Source organism: Vigna unguiculata, chromosome 3, assembly GCF_004118075.2.
Source record: "Vigna unguiculata cultivar IT97K-499-35 chromosome 3, ASM411807v1, whole genome shotgun sequence".
NCBI classification, from domain to species: Eukaryota; Viridiplantae; Streptophyta; class Magnoliopsida; order Fabales; family Fabaceae; genus Vigna; species Vigna unguiculata.
The window spans coordinates 42,205,532-42,223,200 of record NC_040281.1 but is presented as its reverse complement, the minus strand read 5'-3'; the positions used below and the strand labels follow the sequence as shown (position 1 = coordinate 42,223,200).

Below are 17,669 nucleotides of genomic sequence, written 5' to 3'. Positions count from 1 at the left end.
TTTTTTTTTCTTTTTTTAAATTTTTTTAAAAACTTTTTTAATTTGTTTTTAATTTTTTAAATTTGTTTATATTTACATATAAATTATTATTAAAGAAATACTTAATCAAATAAAATATTTCTCAAATTTTTAATTGACTAGTTAATGTTTTTAATTAGATAAATTAAAATAATTATTAAATTTACATATTAAATTATTCGATTATAATTAATAATTGAAACTTAATTTGTAGGTGTTAATGATTTAAATTAAAATACTATTATATATTTACACATTTAAAAATTAATATAAAAAATTAATCTTTTTAATTACTTTTATTTTATTTTATTTTTTTAAAACGGATCAACGGGTCAGGACGGACTGACCCGTACTTTGGTCCGTCAAGTTGACAGGCTAGACGGGACTGACCAAAATATATTGACGGGTTGAAATCTTCAACCCAATCCATTTCTTTTAACAAGGACTAACATGCTAGCCCTACAGGCCAACCCGTTTTGCCCCTAGTTAAAACTTAATATCCATTCTTAAATGTCATCCCACTCATTTAACATATCTTCTAATAATTTTATCAAGTTAATAACTAATCTATTAAAAATATTTGATTTTTAATTTTAGTCAAATACACTTTTTTTCTTGAGAGGATTTCAAATTGAATCACTTTTATTTCATGCCAAACCTGAAGCGGGGAAGGGTGTCAGGTTAAAGAGAGCATCTAAGATTAATTTCTAGATAGAGATCAGAGTCTAACCAGTGCTTTGTACCAGTATTATGGTATATATAAATTATTATTAATATTATTATTATTTATTATCATTATACATTTGAATATCTAGTTATCTGTGTAATGTATATGTCTTTTTGTTGTGCTGTTTTATCTATTTGTTTTATTTTCCTATGTAAAAGCTGCAGTCCAACCAACCACCATGCATGCATGCGTATGCATAATTGCTGTTGCTTTCCTATCAAAGGGAAAAGGGAAAAATGACTAGTCATGCTTATTACCGGGCACTTTTAAGGAAGCACACTACATGTATGAACAAAGTTTCGTGAGAAACTTGAAGACTAAATCTCCTAATGGTTGAGTAACTCAGTTGCCTTGCTTAAATACCTAACACCAACAGGTAAATGCTATGGATTTCCTATTAACAAAATATGCCAAACATGAAAATCACCATCATAAATTCATTATATGGATCAAAATCCTAGAAGCACAACTGTGAGATTCTGGTCACATGATGATGAATCTTTTCACCCTTAAATCTCTCAATGTATGTCTTTTTGTTGTGCTGTTTTACATATCTGGTGTAACAGCCAAATCACAAACAAATTACAGCAAGTTTGCATTTCCTGCTGTCATAGCTTTTGGTGATTCAATCTTGGATACAGGGAACAACGATTATATTGAAACCATAATGAAGGCAGATTTCAGACCATATGGGAGGGATTTCTTAGGAGGAAAACCCACTGGAAGGTTTAGCAATGGCAGGATCCCGTCAGACTTTTTAGGTACTTCTAAACTAATGCTTATGAAAGTGGTTTTATCAAATAAAAGAAAAATGTTATTTGTTCACCAAATCATACCAGCTAAATGTAAACTAAGAAAGAAACACTGTTATGCTTGGAAATTGGCTTATAATTTCAGCTGAAAAGTTTGGAATAAAGGAGACTCTGCCACCCTATCTTGATCCAACTCTGGTGATTGAAGACCTCTTAACCGGGGTGTCTTTTGCCTCTGCCGGATCTGGATATGATCCTCTAACAACAGAACTAGCAGTAATCATCACTCTGCTCAGCCACCACAATCTATTTTCTAACTCTCAACATTCCAGTTCTGTTTTTTCTAACAGTTTTTTCTTTTTGTTATATATCAGGCAGTGTTGTCAGTAGAGGATCAACTGAATATGTTCAAAGAGTACATAGAAAAACTGAAGGCAGATGCAGGGAAAGAAAGGACAGCTTTCATTCTAGCAGAAAGCATATTTTTTATCAGTATGGGAAGCAATGACGTTTCAGTAACATATTTCATGTCACCATATCGGAGAAATGAGTGTAGTGTTGAAGAGTACACAAGTATGCTAGTCAAAATATCTTCGGATTTTGTTCAGGTGTGCTTTTGATGTGAATAATATTTGAATTCAAGGCTAGGAACATGTATATTGACAATAATAACAACAATAGCATGATGGTATTAGAAAAATTCACAATTTGATGGAAATGTCATGAAATTTAATGGAAGGAACTGTATAAATATGGAGCAAGAAAGATTGGAGTACTGAGCCTAGCTCCATTAGGATGTGTGCCACTGCAGAGAACATTAGGGGGAGGTGGAGAAAGGAACTGCGTAGAATCAATAAACCAAGCAGCCATGGTCTTCAACTCCAAGCTTTCTTCTTCAATAGAGGCTCTCAACAAAAGTCTTCCAAAAGCTAGGCTTGTCTACCTTGACAACTATAGTGAACTCAATGAAATTATCCAACACTACAACAAATTTGGTAAATTTCTTCATCTATGTTTAGCCTTGTACTCTTTATGTCATTCCAGAACAAATTAAACTGTTCTTATTGTGATGAGGAACCAATGAATTATGAGTCACCGAGTGAATGGTTATGGAACAGGATTTGAAGCGGGGGATACTGCATGCTGTGGCGTTGCAAATATTGAAGCAGGCATTCTCTGTAATTCCTTCTCCTTAAAAATATGTCAAAATGCTACAAAATATGTATTCTGGGACAGTATTCACCCCACAGAACGAACTTACAATATGCTTGTCACAAGTATCATAGGAAAAAATGTTGACAAGTTTGCTTGAAAATACTTTTCCTTTTGAGCTTAATATACTGATGCAGTTAATGGATAGTATATGTTGTAAAACGAAGCTCAACTATGAAAACATACTCTAGAGTTATCTTATGTTTTATACTGTAGTCGGAACAAAGTTACAAAACCATAGCTCAATTCAGCATGTAAAAGAACCAATATCATGAGGGCTATGGTGTGTCTTATGATTTTTTGAGATAAAAGTTCATCCTCATCTCATTCTTAACATATATGAAATCTTTGTCTCCACGCACCTTTAATCATGTGTATGCTTATGTCCATAAATGACCTTCTTACTCTTTCAAATATTAATATTTTTTTATAAAAATAAGAAACACAGCACAATAAACACGATATTATCATTAAGAATACATGTTCTAAGGATTAAAGTTTGGAAAAGTAGTAAAAACGTATATCCTAAAAACTATTTGAATTATTGAGATTGATATATGTTTTTAGTGAAATATCATTTGAATGAATTTGTATAAAAGAAAAAAAAATGTGTTATCGAGATTGTGATCACAAATAATGTACTTTAAGAATATAACTTAAATTTGTAAAATTAAATAACATAAATACAAGTTGAGAGAATGAAAGATTATATAGAAAACAAAAAGAAATAAGAATTTTTCAAATGAAACCAGATTAAGAACTCTAGAGATAAGAGAGATAAGTTTTCTAGATTATGGTTTTCTAAATTATGAGTTCAGAAACATTCCTAAGAAAAGATACTTACGAAAACAAAAATCAAGGCAACTATTTAGAAAATTTAGAAAATTGATGTGAAATACAAAATATAAGAATTAGAAGCGGATAAATCAGTTTTTTTTTTTTTAATATTAACATGAAGAACTTGTAACAATGGACACAAGAAAAAAAAAATCTTATGAATTAACGGTGGTCGGTTGATTTAATACGGTTATTTTATATGATATGATGATTAAACTATTTACTACAATTGATTAATTAAAAAAAAATTGAAGCAGATACGTAACTTATCAACTAATGTGGTTAGTACTAAATTAACAAAAGACTAAATTACAATACATTTTCACAAAATGAAAATTAAATTAGATTAAAAAAATTTAATAATTTAACTAAGATTTTTAAACAACCGAGGGTTTAAACTATATTTTTAATATTTAAAAAAATATAGGTTTAAAATAAAGATTTTTTTATTAAAATTCAAAATATATAAAATAAAATTAATTTCAAGATGAAATAATTCAATAAATAAATTTAAAATAAAATATTTTATCATGTAGAGTTGTAAATAAACTTAATTAATGATTCGGTCTTATTTAAAATAAACAATAAAAATTTGGAACTAAATTAAGTAAAAAAGTTTAATACAAGATACTGTGATATTGTACGTTACATTGTTATTATCCCACATTTTCATTGTAATATATGATTCATCGTCTTCAAAGATGACAATTTAAAAAAGAAGTATAAGAGAGTAAATCGATAAAATTAAAAATATTACGAGTTCACACTTAAAAATACAAATGGCGATATGAAGTTACGAACGATGTAATGAAAATAATCTAACTAAATTATTTTTTGAAAATTAGAAAATTTAAATGCACTCAATGAAAATAGTAACTACTACTAGTTGCAAAAACTATTGAGATTCATATTCCAACATATTCATATGCCAACTGATATTTACCCTCATTTTTGGAGGAGGTAGAGGTAAATACACACAAATTTTGACTGAATTCTATGTATTCATACAAGATATCCCATGGAAAAGGGAGAGAAACAACATTTCATAACAAAATTAGTTTTCAAGATTTGTGTTGAAAATAATGTTTTGGATATAATGTAGAACAATTTTTTTTTTCAACTCATTTCGTTTTTAGTTTGAATGGATTTAGATAGATCAATTCTCAAGCTTCTTATATGGGTGTTTCTTTTAGATTTCGATTTATATTTTCATTTTGACTGCTTTTTTAAATTTAATCATTTTTTATTAAAAAATTACCTATAAAATTAATAAAATTTATTTACAATATAATAAAAAAATATTTTTTGTCAATATTTGTTTTTTTTTATTTTACTATTCAAATAAAAATTTTATAAATTAAAATAATTGTTTTACCCATCTTACCCATCTATTTAAATTTTAGGTATTTTTTTAAACTTAACATTTTTTTAATTAAAAACTATTTAATATAAATTATAAAAATTATTTATATTTAATTTTATGATTATAAAAATAACAATAATAATTTTATTATTTTTATTATCAATCAAGAAAATTTCATATCATCCCAGTACTAATATTTGATAAGAATATATAATTTTAATTAATATGTGAAAAAAAAGAAACAAAATTTCAAAACAGGTAGTGTTTTCAAAATATTATTTGGTTGTAAATAATGTTTTGAAGATGAGTTGAAAAGAAAGAACCAAAACATTCTCCAAACCACCAACAAAAAATACAAAATTATTTATCCTAAAATAATCAATAAAAAATCGTTCTATCAAATCTTACCGGAAATAATCATCAAATTCTGTTAAAAACTAAATTGTCATTCAAATCTTATTTCGGTTAAAAACTAAATTGTCATTCAAATCTTATTAAAATTTTACCTAAAATAATTATCAAAATTTTCATTCAGTTAAAAACTAAATTGTTATGCAATTTAAATGTTAGTTTAGGTACTTTTAGTGTATTTTAAATTTGATTAACTAAATTAAGATTGCATTATCCTAAAAAAAATAAGGTATAATTACTGATTTGGTACTCAACTTTTTCATTAAGTTCAATTTGGTACAGACACGTGTCAAGCCTTGAAATTTTAATTTTAATTTTTTCAAAAAAAATATAATTTTTTTTTCACAGCTTACAATCATGACATGTGGCAGTGTAATAGTTGTTTTCAATTTAAATTTTTGGTTCAATTTAGTACCCAAATTTTTTTAAAATGATCTAATTTCGTCCTCTCCCATTTGAGACCAAATTAGTAAATAAACTTAATTATAACTTATATAAACATGTTAAAATAATTGTTTTGAATTTATACATCAAATCACTACACCTAAATATTCAAATTATTTTATTTTTTACAAGTGTAAAAAATTTCATGTATAAAAAATTACAAAGGTTAAAATGTAAAAAATAAAATAATTTAAGTATTTAGGTGAAATGATTTGATATATATATTAGAAAAAGTCATCGTAACATGTATATATAGATTGTAATTGAATTTATTTACTAATTTGGTCTCAAAGGGAAGAGGACGAATTTGAATCATTTAATTACACTACCACGTGTCATGATTGTAAGCTGCCACATGGCACGATGATAAATTGACACGTGACATTTTTTTAAATTTTTTGGAAAAAAACTTAATGTTTTTGAAAAAAAATAATTTTTTAAAAAAAATTAAAAAAAAATAAAAAATTTTATGGCTTGACACGTGTTCTATACGGACACGGTGTTAATAAGACACGGTGTTAACTACGGATAGGACACGATGTTAACTACGGATAAGACCAAATTAAATCTCTTTAGAAAATTGGAATACTAAATTGAACAAATCAAAAGTTTGGGTACCAAATTGAACTTAACAAAAAAGTTTGGATACCAAATCAGTAATTGTACCAAAAAATAATAATGATGAAAAAGACATTTAATCATTTAAGCTGAGTATAACAGAATCAATGGTATGCATTGGATATACTTAAACAAATCTTAACACTCACGAGTTAAAGAACGACAGCTGAAGCACTGCGGTGACACATCCCAATTAAAATCCTAAAATTAAATTAATTCTTAGTTTGAACGATTGTGTCTTTGTTATGACCAACATGTTAACCAGTACTTTTACGCAACCATGCAAACCTCACGTCAGCAAAATCAGTCATTTTGTAGCATTTCAACGTTCCACCCACCCGATTAGGTATTTACCTTCAGAAAAACTAATTTAATAAATTTCCATGAAAAGCATGATAACATACGCACTCTAGATCATAATATTGGGAGCTAAAAGCAGAAGCAACAAGCACTTTGACAAAACTACTTGTCAATAGATTCCAACAAATCCATTGCAATGAAGCAACGATGAAGGTAATAGGGCACTACCTTTGACACTACTACTAATATGAAAGATCCTTCAATTGTTTCAGCATACAAACCCTATACAAGTAATGACTATAATAATATTATTACTTACCACAACCATCGCCAACCCTCCGCATCTATTTAGACATATATGAAATATCCACACCACCTACACTGCCACAAGACAGACTACAAAATTGCATTTCAACTATTCTAAAATTCACTTGAGAGTAGAGACCGAAAGAGAATATACACAGCAGAGGACATGAGTATGAGGCGGTGAGCAAAATGAAATTGAAGACGCAGTTGCATCAGCGAAGTTTATTCTGAGCAACTGCCTGGCAAAGCTCATCTTCATAGAAGAGAACTCTATTGGATGCCAAAGATTTGTATAGGGGCCTTGGTATAACTGATGGCACCAAACAACGGGAAGGAAAAGCTGACTCTGGGAAAAGAACAGCTGCAACCTGCCGCATCTCAGAAACTTTTAAGCGAGAAGGAGGTCGAGGCCCATGTCGCGGTGCTTTAGGTGTGTGTGGACTTGGAACTCTCACTCCCTTCCCATCACCCTTGCTGCAAAAAATTAATAACAGAGTGATCAAAACTTGCTTATGAAACTGTATGATAAAAACATGCGTATAAAACAGCAGAGAATTATTTTTTGTCAGAAAAACCTACGACAAAAAAGGCCAATGCTCAGTAGGACGAGGAGTCATTGTGCTTAACATCTCTTGCCGAGAGCGATCTGGAGTAGTATAATTGAAGTAAAATTGTCTTGCAATCATAACCTAACAGCATTAGAAAAAGTTAGCAATTACACAAGAAGCCAAAGTACTTCAGCTAAATCATAAACAAGCATTTAAAGGCATAAATACAGAGTCACGACTTACAGCTTTCCTAATTCTCTGAGAAACATGGAAGACAGCTCTCAGTTGGTCGTGGTGAAGGAGACACAGTATTTTAACCTCGAATTTGTCAAGATAAGGGGTCAGCATAACAGAAATTGAAAGGAAAAAAAAAATAGTATGCAGTCTACCAATTAATTCTTCCTTATACATGCTTCAACATTCAACAAGTCAGAACAAATCACCCGAATCCACCACAGATACAAATACATAAAATACTGACAAGACCTCGAATTCAACATCAAAAACAACAGAAGTATGACTCAACAGAAATAGAAGAAAAGACAAAGTATGCAAACACTAAACATCCAAGGCTGGATAGAGAACTTCCACAATATCATCAAATCAAAATTCTTTGAGCCACGATCCCGAACAAGGTAGAATAGAACACAAGGACAGCCCAGTAAAATCATTAACAAGCCAAAGTAGAGAATCTGCAATCATGAACCAATAACATCGGTTTTCAAAAATATAGAATCTCAACCTTCAAATCCCCTAATCATTATTACAATTAACTTAATAAAAAAAAAGACAATGATTTCTCTTTTTTATCCTTCCCGTTTCCCGGAAAACAATCACGCACCATTTCTCTGGATACCCTTACAAGCAAACACATTAATTCCGTATGACAGCAGCAACAAAAATTCCTGAATTAGAGAAAATTAATTAACTCGCAACTCTCGATACAAATTCATAAAAACAGTGGCAAGGCATAACTAATAAAGAAACAACAAAATAACCCAAAACAAAAGTGCAAGAAACGCATGCAAAACATTAAAATCCCAAGGCAGAATGGGAAAGTTGAGACACAACTACAAAATAAACAAATAGGAACACAAGTATATTCTAACACGTCCTTCAAATTCAGGGAAACCCGAACATCAACAAGCAACACAACGCCAATCAAGGAAATCCACGATCATGGCCCATCAACATTGGTGTTTAACAAACGGAGAACCCCAACATTCAAATCCGGTAATAACTACTCTAATTAAATCCAAAGAAAACAAACAAAAAAGTTTTTTCTTCCCGGAAAACAAGCACGCGCCCATTTCCCTCAAATAAAACCCTCAAATACACAAACAAAAGCAAGTCAAACAAACACGCCAGTTACAGAGAAGTGATTAAATTAGCAACTCCAGAAAATTGAATCCTATGAAACATACCAGCAATTCCATGGGGAGAGACTCGAGCTTGGATTCAGAAAGGGAATCGTCGAGGCGAGGGGTTTTGGGGGTTCCGACGAAACCAGCACCGTGGCTAACCAAATTGACAGGCGACAGCATCACAGGACTCTTATCGAAAACCCTGGCATTCTCTTCATGCCCCTTTGCTCTCTTCCTGGCATGCAACACCGCCACCCTCTTCTTCCCGAGATCGGTGCAGCAACACTTTCCCGCAGCAGAAGCCGAACCTGCAGGCTTGGAGCAGCGAAGCTGAGCCAGAGTCCCCGGCCTCAGGTACTTGTTCCCGGAGCTCCGTGACTGCCTCCTCCCCTTAACCCTCTTCGTCTTCTCCTTCGGCGACACTTTCCCCATTCTCTCGTTCCCCACACTCAACCCAGCCTGAAAAATAAAGAAAAGAAAATTGAAAAACAAAGATCAAGAAGAAGAAGATGAAGAGAGAAAGAGAAAGGTTGGTACATGATGGTGGTGGTGAGGTGGAAGGTGAAAATAGAAGGCGGAACAGAGAGGGAAAGAAAGGAATGGGGCCGCTAGGGTTTTTATTCTACTTTGTTTGAATTTGGTCACTCATTAAGGTGCCCGCCAAATTTCAGTGAACTGTTTTTGCTCCACGGAATCACAGGGCCTCCTGCACTCGATCTACTTTTCCCACGTGGCATCTTCTCGTTCGTCCTTTTTGGTATCCTAGGCCATCTGGGTCCCACCAATTCTTTCGTCCACTCATTCCTCAGGACCTGCCGTGGATTTCGATCAATCTCTGGTTGAAAATTTGTTTTTCTTTTTTTTATTTCTGTTGTTTTGTTAGGATTCTACAACAACTGAAAAAACGGAGTTTTAAGATATTATTATTATTATATTGTGATAATAAAGAAAGACAGCGTATATTTTTAAGGTCATTTTAAAATATGTTCTGTTATAGAGAATAAATCTGATATTTGAAAAAAAAGAAAGAAAAGGAAACAAATAAATAAAGAAATAGTAGAATGACTAGTTTACCCGACTTGGTTGCTGTACCCTGAAAAGGTGGCAACCCTCGTGTCATAAGTGATGATAGTGATTTAATGCGCAAAAATACGGATTCACCCCTTTATTAATTCATCACTCGCACGTGAGTTCCGCGCTTTGCAAAATTACCCAAGAGAACAGACAAATACGGCATCTACAGTAGTTAGATAACAAATGTACTTTCAAATATGTTACTTCATAATTTTGTTAAAATTGTCAAAATAAGTTTTTAATTTACATATGAAGTAATCACATATGAAGTGTGATCTAGGTGTTTCAACAACTGGAAACATACATGCGGATTTTGAAGGAAAAAATGTCTTTAATAAATAACCTCATTCGTATATTTTTATTGTATTTTTTATTATTGCCTCTTAGAAAATTAAATTTCTCAAATATATCTCATATGATATATTTACATAGTCAAATATTTTCATTGATGATGTCAATTTATCAATTAATTTTATAATTATTACATAAACTTTGATATTATAATCTCGTATAATTGACAATAATTTATTATGTGATGAGTTGAGAACTCTATAGTCGTGATAATGGCGGAAGATTATTTGTGAATCATCTTTCCATATTAGTTTTACATGTGATATCAGATAAGGTTAAATACTTTGTCCTGTTTTTTTTAAATTTGTCGTGATTATACTTTTGGATCTTTTATTTGTGTTTTTTCTGGTATCGGTTAAATACATATGCCATGTTTTTGTTGGGATTTGTCATGGTTATCTTTGATTCTTTATTTGTGTTTTTGTTGTGTTTGATATCGAACATAATATTATCGGCTTTGTTGGGCTTTATGTTATGGGTACAAATGATTTTAGAACATCACATTGCAACCCTTTGAAACTTTATCGAAATCATTATAAAAATCTTATATTTGTTTTATGTACTCATGTCATCCAAAATGTTGTCACTTGCTTATGACAATTGATACCATCTTTAGACATGACAATTGATACCATTTTTAGATAGTAAGTGTGTTGATTATTTTGAAGTCAAAGATGAATTAGGAATGCACCTTCTATATTGTTAAAATAATGTGAAATATTTTATGTTGTGGTGGTCATTAAAGATTGACATGTGATTATTCTTGTTAATTGACTCCTTCATATAAATCTGAATTGAATAAGAGAATCGTACTATAAGATTTTACACGTACTATAACTTGTTTTTTGTACGTACTGTATAATATATGATTTTTGTCCATACTATAACCTTATAATTATAAGGTTTTCTACATAAATTTTTGTAAGTAATATATGTTTTTGTACGAAACCAATAATATAGTATAAAACTATACAGTTTGACACAATTATTTTGTAAAGTTTTAGACTCATTTATTTGAGATGAGATAATAATATCGTTGTATGATTAATTTATATAGATGAATGTTATTATTTATTTTGGTTGCATTATAAATAATGTTAAAACATGTATTTATTTTAAATATTTTAATGGTGGATATATTTTTAATGAATTAAAAAGCGGCCACAACATCTCTCATTGATTGATATATGTGACTTTAGCCCCATGGGTATAGTTAAAGAGTTTTATATATAGGTTTAAAATTGTGATTCAATTACATGGCCTGAAGTTGTATTATGATAATTCTATTGCGTTATTTATGGCTAAAAATAAGCCCATTGACATTAAATATATAGCCATAAGAAAACATGGTCACGTTAGTACTGGGTTGATGATTGTCGATCTTTTGACTAAAGACATATCATTAACGAATTTTAAGGATTATTTAGTGCAAATGGAGAGTGGTCTCATTTTATTGTACATATATTTGTTTATTTTGAGAAATTTCGTTTGATCCATAATACTCACATGACTTGTCACCATGATCGGTGTATTTCATTTCTTGTATTAATTGATAATGGGATAAATGGATCAAGAGAGAGAATGTTGAAAAATTTTCAAATATGGGATATGTGAAATCATATAAAATATTCACATACTCAATTATTTTCATTCATGTGGTCTATTTGTTAATTAATTTTATAATTATTGCATAAATTTTGATATTATAATTTCATATAATTGATAATAATTTATTATGAAAACTACTTTGTGTTATAATGGACAAATAACTTTATAAATCTTTGTTTTCTTTTACAATATATCATACCATCAAAATGTGAGGGTTTAAAATGAAAAATCATATTAAAATGTTTTCGGTGACAATAACAAAGGTTGTTCTTAATATTTATTTATTTTTGCATTAGTTTTACGCCTCCATCTCAAATTACGTCTAGTTTGACGGTGTAAACAATTGATCGGAATGAATATGTATCTTATGTAGTCTCACGTTTCCAATAAATACATTTAATAAAAGATGTATGTAAATGTAATGATTGAAAGACACATTAAAATAAATAAATAATTAATAGTGCAATGTAGTTTTGTAGGATAAATTAAAAAAAAAAAACTAGAAGTGTATATAATTGAATACAGAATAATGTATTTTAATTAATTTTTAAGATTTAATTATTTTTTTAGCCTCAAACTTATTTACTTTTAGTCTTATAATGTGTACTTTGTAAATGGTCTAAAAAATATTTTTAGATTTATCTTTTGACTTGTTTTTATAATAACTTATATTTTTATCATACAAATGAAGTGTGATAAGATTAGCTGAATTTTTTGTGAAAGTATTATTTTGGTAGTGGTGTAGGTGGAAGTCTCTGACAAGTACTTTAATGATGAGAAAGTAATAGAGCATAGGATCCCAAGGTTTTGGCTTCGTAATGAACTCAATTCCTTGGTTGAACGTTGACTGTGTAGGTCCTCACTTTGTAAACATTATTAATTATGATGTTTACAAAGAAATTGACCATTTTTACTAATAATATACGTTGGTAGATGTTGGTAAGATGTTTTTACACTTTTTTTTTTCCTTATTTGTGACAATGAGTAAAGTGTCACGTGTTGAAAAATAAGAAGGGAAGAGGGAGGCAGAAGAAGAAATCAACCATTCTTACACATCACTCCACATTCATATTTAATATCTCTGTACTGTATTAGTATCAATTAAAATTATTTTATTATTGTTCCAAGTTTTTATCAGTTAACAACATCTAAATTTCTACTCATTAAGAAGGGTGGATCGATTTGTTTAACAACCATGAAACATGCAAATAGTCAACAAAACAAGTAAATACTTAATTATTGGTAAAAAAAATGGTTAATTGTTAGTAAAAAATAAAAAGCATAAAAGCCATTTTTTTTTATATTTATATCGGTGTTATTAACGAGAGTCCTTAAAAGCGCGGATTGAGGAATTAAAAGAAGAATGTTGTTAAAAACATATAAAAATATAAAACTCTTAAAAGAAAACCAGCAAAAGCATCGTAATATAATTAAAAAAAAAAAACTACTATAGTTCTAAAAAATTATGAAAGAGAACACACAACAAGTCATAGGGTTACGATTTTACTATGGAAAGATTTTGTCAAGTGTCACAATTTCATAATAAAACAATTTTAAAATTGAAGTTGTATTAAAGTGACACAATATTTTAAGCTAAAATTGTATTAGTCTAACATAATTTCTACTATAATTGAATTAAAATTATGTTTTGTTGACACAATTTTAGTTTAAAATGCACTAAACTAAAGTTATATTATTTTTATACGATTTTAATTTTAAAAATAGTCAACACTAAAATTATTTCGTACTAACACGACATGACAATCTTCAAAATAAAATTATACAAAAATAACACGACTTGTTATTTTCATAATTTTTCTTAAAACTGTCTACTACAATAATTTTGAAACAAAAATTACACCGGTTTAATACTTTTGCCAAAAAAACATGATTTTAGTAAACAAAGTACCCATTTTAAGTTGTTTAGTTAGAAGTCATTCTAGATTTAACAACATTGTATACAAACAAAATAAATATAAAATAAATATTTATTTTAATGTTTGGTACTTATCATGATAATAATCCAACGATAGCATATTAGGGTAATATGAGTAATGTGATGAAAATACCAATAATAATAATAATAATGAAAAAAGTGACGATGAAAATGAAAGGTGTTAGGTTTGCATAAGGAGTTTCACTAGGGAGATACAAACATCAATGAAATCTAAGTCCAACCATTGAGACCACTCTCAACCCTATATAGTGCTTTACTTTCTCATTTCTAATTAATACGGAACTTAGACTCACACTTGGATTCCTAACAAAAAAAATATAAGTAAAAAAATAATTGTTATATATATTATGGTTCAATAAGAGTATGATACACTGACATAATAATTATAAAAGATATAATACCATCTAATAAATGAATTTATATCTAATTAAATCTTTTATAAAATTAAATTTGCAATTTTTACTTTATTACGTGTGATATTACAATGAAGATGAAGATGACGACAATAGTAAATAAGAAGTATGTGGAGGTGGTGAAGATATTAATAAAATTGGTGGCAACGAGAACAAGTAGAACAATCATAAAGGAAATGATAGTGGTAAAATGTTGTAAAAGTGGAAAAAATGTTAACTATCTTATCACAACATCTTCACTTCTCTACATGATGATAAATACACTAAATTAACAAGATAAAATAGATAATATAATAATGAACATATTATATTGATAAACCAAATAATTTATTAAAATAAGATAGTATACTCATCATATCATATATCTTGCTATATATATTGACCATCAAATATATAATTATATTATAAACAAATTAATCATTAAATAATAATATATGAGAGATAAAAAAAAATAATCATTTTAATAATAAATCAGAGAAGAAATGTGACCCTCATTCCCCCAATAAACATAGAAAGTTTTAAAAAAATACAGTTAAAAGAAACGCTTCAGAATTTAGTGTGAGTGTGTGTATAATATATATATATATATATATATATATATATATATATATATATATATATATATATATATTGTTGTTCCGCAAGACAGTTGGCAGATAAACGATTGAAGTCATGTTGAAGTAGTTGCTAATACTAATTCTTTGCACCTTTCAGAATGAATTTTTTCAATGAAGCAATTAATAAAATTGAACTCAGTTTAAATAATTTATTTAATTTTTTATTTTTATGTTGATCTCTCTTTCCGTGAGGTTGTCATATAGAGATAAAGATTAACATGTATTTCACGTTACATTTACTGATTCACCTGTTTATGTTCAATTGGCTAATTAATGTAACTATTATTTGACGTAAAGGAATAATGAAACTTTGGTTGGTCAAACGTTCCTTTTACAAATCCCTCTCGACACGTAACTTCTAATCTAATCCACCTTAATCAATTTGTCTTTCTTTACTCTCCTAATGAATGCTCTCCTTTGAAATTTCACTGTTAGGACCAGTTTTGTAAATTTACGAGACAAAATTTAAGTTAAATGAAGAAAAAATATTTTACTATTTAAAAAGTTATAAAACTATATATAATATAAAACGAATTATTATTTAATTGTTTTACATATTTATTTATTTTTAAATATAATTTGTTGAGATTTATAGATTTTCCTTTATACTTATTATAACATAAATACATTATACATGTATAAGGTTGACTTAGTGATAAAATTGGTGGAAGTTGTGAGTTTAAATTTACTATTGATTTGAGAGTTATAAGGTTTATTTGAAGAATTTGAAAGGGAGGATGAAGGAGGTTTTGAATTCAACTTCACTCGGTAACAAAAAACTAATAACTGATATTTGTTGAAGAAGTTTTTCTCTCTTAGTATGTGTAGTTTTTTTTTTTTTTTAACTTTGTTTGCATGTGAGCATTTTGTTATCACATTTGAATATTAATTGGACAAACAATTTTTTGTTATGATAGATTTGTAGTAATATATTTAATTTGAGAGTTAAGTCTTTAAGGATTAAGTTATGATTTTTTTTTTTTAATTTAAGCTTTTGAAGGGAGAACAAAACTTTTAAGAGCTTAAACTATGTGATAGACAGGATTATATTTAACAGTATTGTTATTAAAGGCAGTATTTGAATAATTGGATTTTGATAATGAAATGAAAAGTATATCATTGACATGTATTGTTTAATGATATAAATTAGATACATGTGTATATGATTGACGATTTCAATAGGATTATGTAAATGAAATGTATTAGTTTAAATTAAGCTAGTTAATATTGTGTTGGTATGTGAAAAATTTAAAGATAGTATTTGAATGTTATATTGTTTAACATGTTAAATACTTTAAATATAGTTAACTTAAAATAAATATAAATTTGACTTGTATTTGCATGAGAAATTATTTTATATCAAAGATAACTTGTTTTGTTTAATTGGAATCAAAGACTTTGTAAATTATTGATGATATCATTTTAATAAGTATGTGATCTTGATTGACGGTGTGGATGACCTAAGTGTTTTAAATAAGTTATTAAAAGTGAAGAAAAACAATAATAACTAAATACAATGTAAGATGAGTCTTTAAAATTTTAAAATTTTTTAATTGAGACTCTATAATTAAATGTTGGTGTTAACTTCATCATAAGGCAATTATCTTGCACATAATATTTTGTTACAAAAGACCGACCCTGATGATGATATATTTTTCAAATATTGATTGTATTTGACGAAAATTATTTTTAAATTTAATTAAAATTATAAAATAAAAAATAAAAAACAAATTTATAAAAATATAACACATGTAATTATAAATTTATGAAATACAAAATTAAAAAATTAAAAAATTAAAAAATATAAAATTACAAAAATTCACAAATAAAATAATTGTGAAAATATATAATTTCACAATTACAAAATTAAAAAATATATAAATATAAAATTATAAGATTATATAATCATAACACTATAAAATTAAAAAATTAAAAAATTATGAAACTGTGAAAGTATGAAAATACAAAATTATCAAATTGTAATTTTTTTCTTTTTTTTTTGTAATTTTATAATTTATAATTCATGATTATATATTTTAATTAAAGTTAAAAATAATGCTCTTATAATATAAAATTAATTTCTTTTTTTGAGCCTTAATTTTTTTTCAATTGAGGAAATGATGCTCTTGACATAGTTGGTTCACGATACTTTCACGTTTACTATTATTTAAGTGACCATTTAAATGCTTAAGATTTATATATTTACAACGATGTATAATTTTTTTTTCTATAATATATAAAAAGATTTTTCTCTTTATATATTATTAATTGTTATTTCAATTTTATCCTTATAATATAATTAATTGTTAATTTTTTTAAAATTAATAATGTTTTGTATAAAACTGTTTATCTTTTCTCATTTTATTTCATAATCATTAATAGTTATTTTTTTATATTTTTTCCGTTCATCTCATTTTTGTTTTTAGTATAATATTATGTATATTTAAAAAATGTGTACACACATACGTTATTGCGCATATGTTTACGCTATAGTAACTATATATAGAGATTCACTTTGTGTTATCTTTTTGATTTTTTAATTATTATTTTTTAAATTTAAATAACTATTCATAATAAAAAATTATTTTCCAATTTAATTATTTTAGTAACTATTTTTTTTAATAACCAAATAAGTATTTACTCTTTTATCATTTTAGTTACTACTTTTTTGAAAAATATTTTTTATAAAAGTTTTTATTTTAATAACTAAAATTTATTTTATCTATAACTATATCTATAACTATATATA

At 27.7% G+C, this 17,669-nt stretch overlaps 2 protein-coding genes across 2 annotated transcripts; one reads left to right on the top strand and one right to left on the bottom strand.

Moving 5' to 3' along the window:
- Positions 1-1,174: 1,174 nt before the first annotated feature.
- LOC114179877 (GDSL esterase/lipase EXL3-like) lies at positions 1,175-2,964 on the top strand. Its single transcript, XM_028066363.1, has 5 exons — positions 1,175-1,506; positions 1,643-1,773; positions 1,872-2,105; positions 2,237-2,492; positions 2,616-2,964. The coding sequence occupies exons 1-5, from the start codon at positions 1,233-1,235 to the stop codon at positions 2,807-2,809; spliced, it is 1,089 nt and encodes a 362-aa protein (XP_027922164.1). The 5' UTR covers positions 1,175-1,232; the 3' UTR covers positions 2,810-2,964.
- Positions 2,965-6,834: 3,870 nt separating this feature from the next.
- On the bottom strand, positions 6,835-9,559 carry LOC114176485 (F-box protein At4g35930). Its single transcript, XM_028061536.1, has 5 exons — positions 9,438-9,559; positions 8,961-9,359; positions 7,780-7,854; positions 7,568-7,677; positions 6,835-7,462 (listed from the first exon to the last, which is right to left on the bottom strand). The coding sequence occupies exons 2-5, from the start codon at positions 9,330-9,332 to the stop codon at positions 7,201-7,203; spliced, it is 819 nt and encodes a 272-aa protein (XP_027917337.1). The 5' UTR covers positions 9,333-9,359; positions 9,438-9,559; the 3' UTR covers positions 6,835-7,200.
- Positions 9,560-17,669: the final 8,110 nt, after the last annotated feature.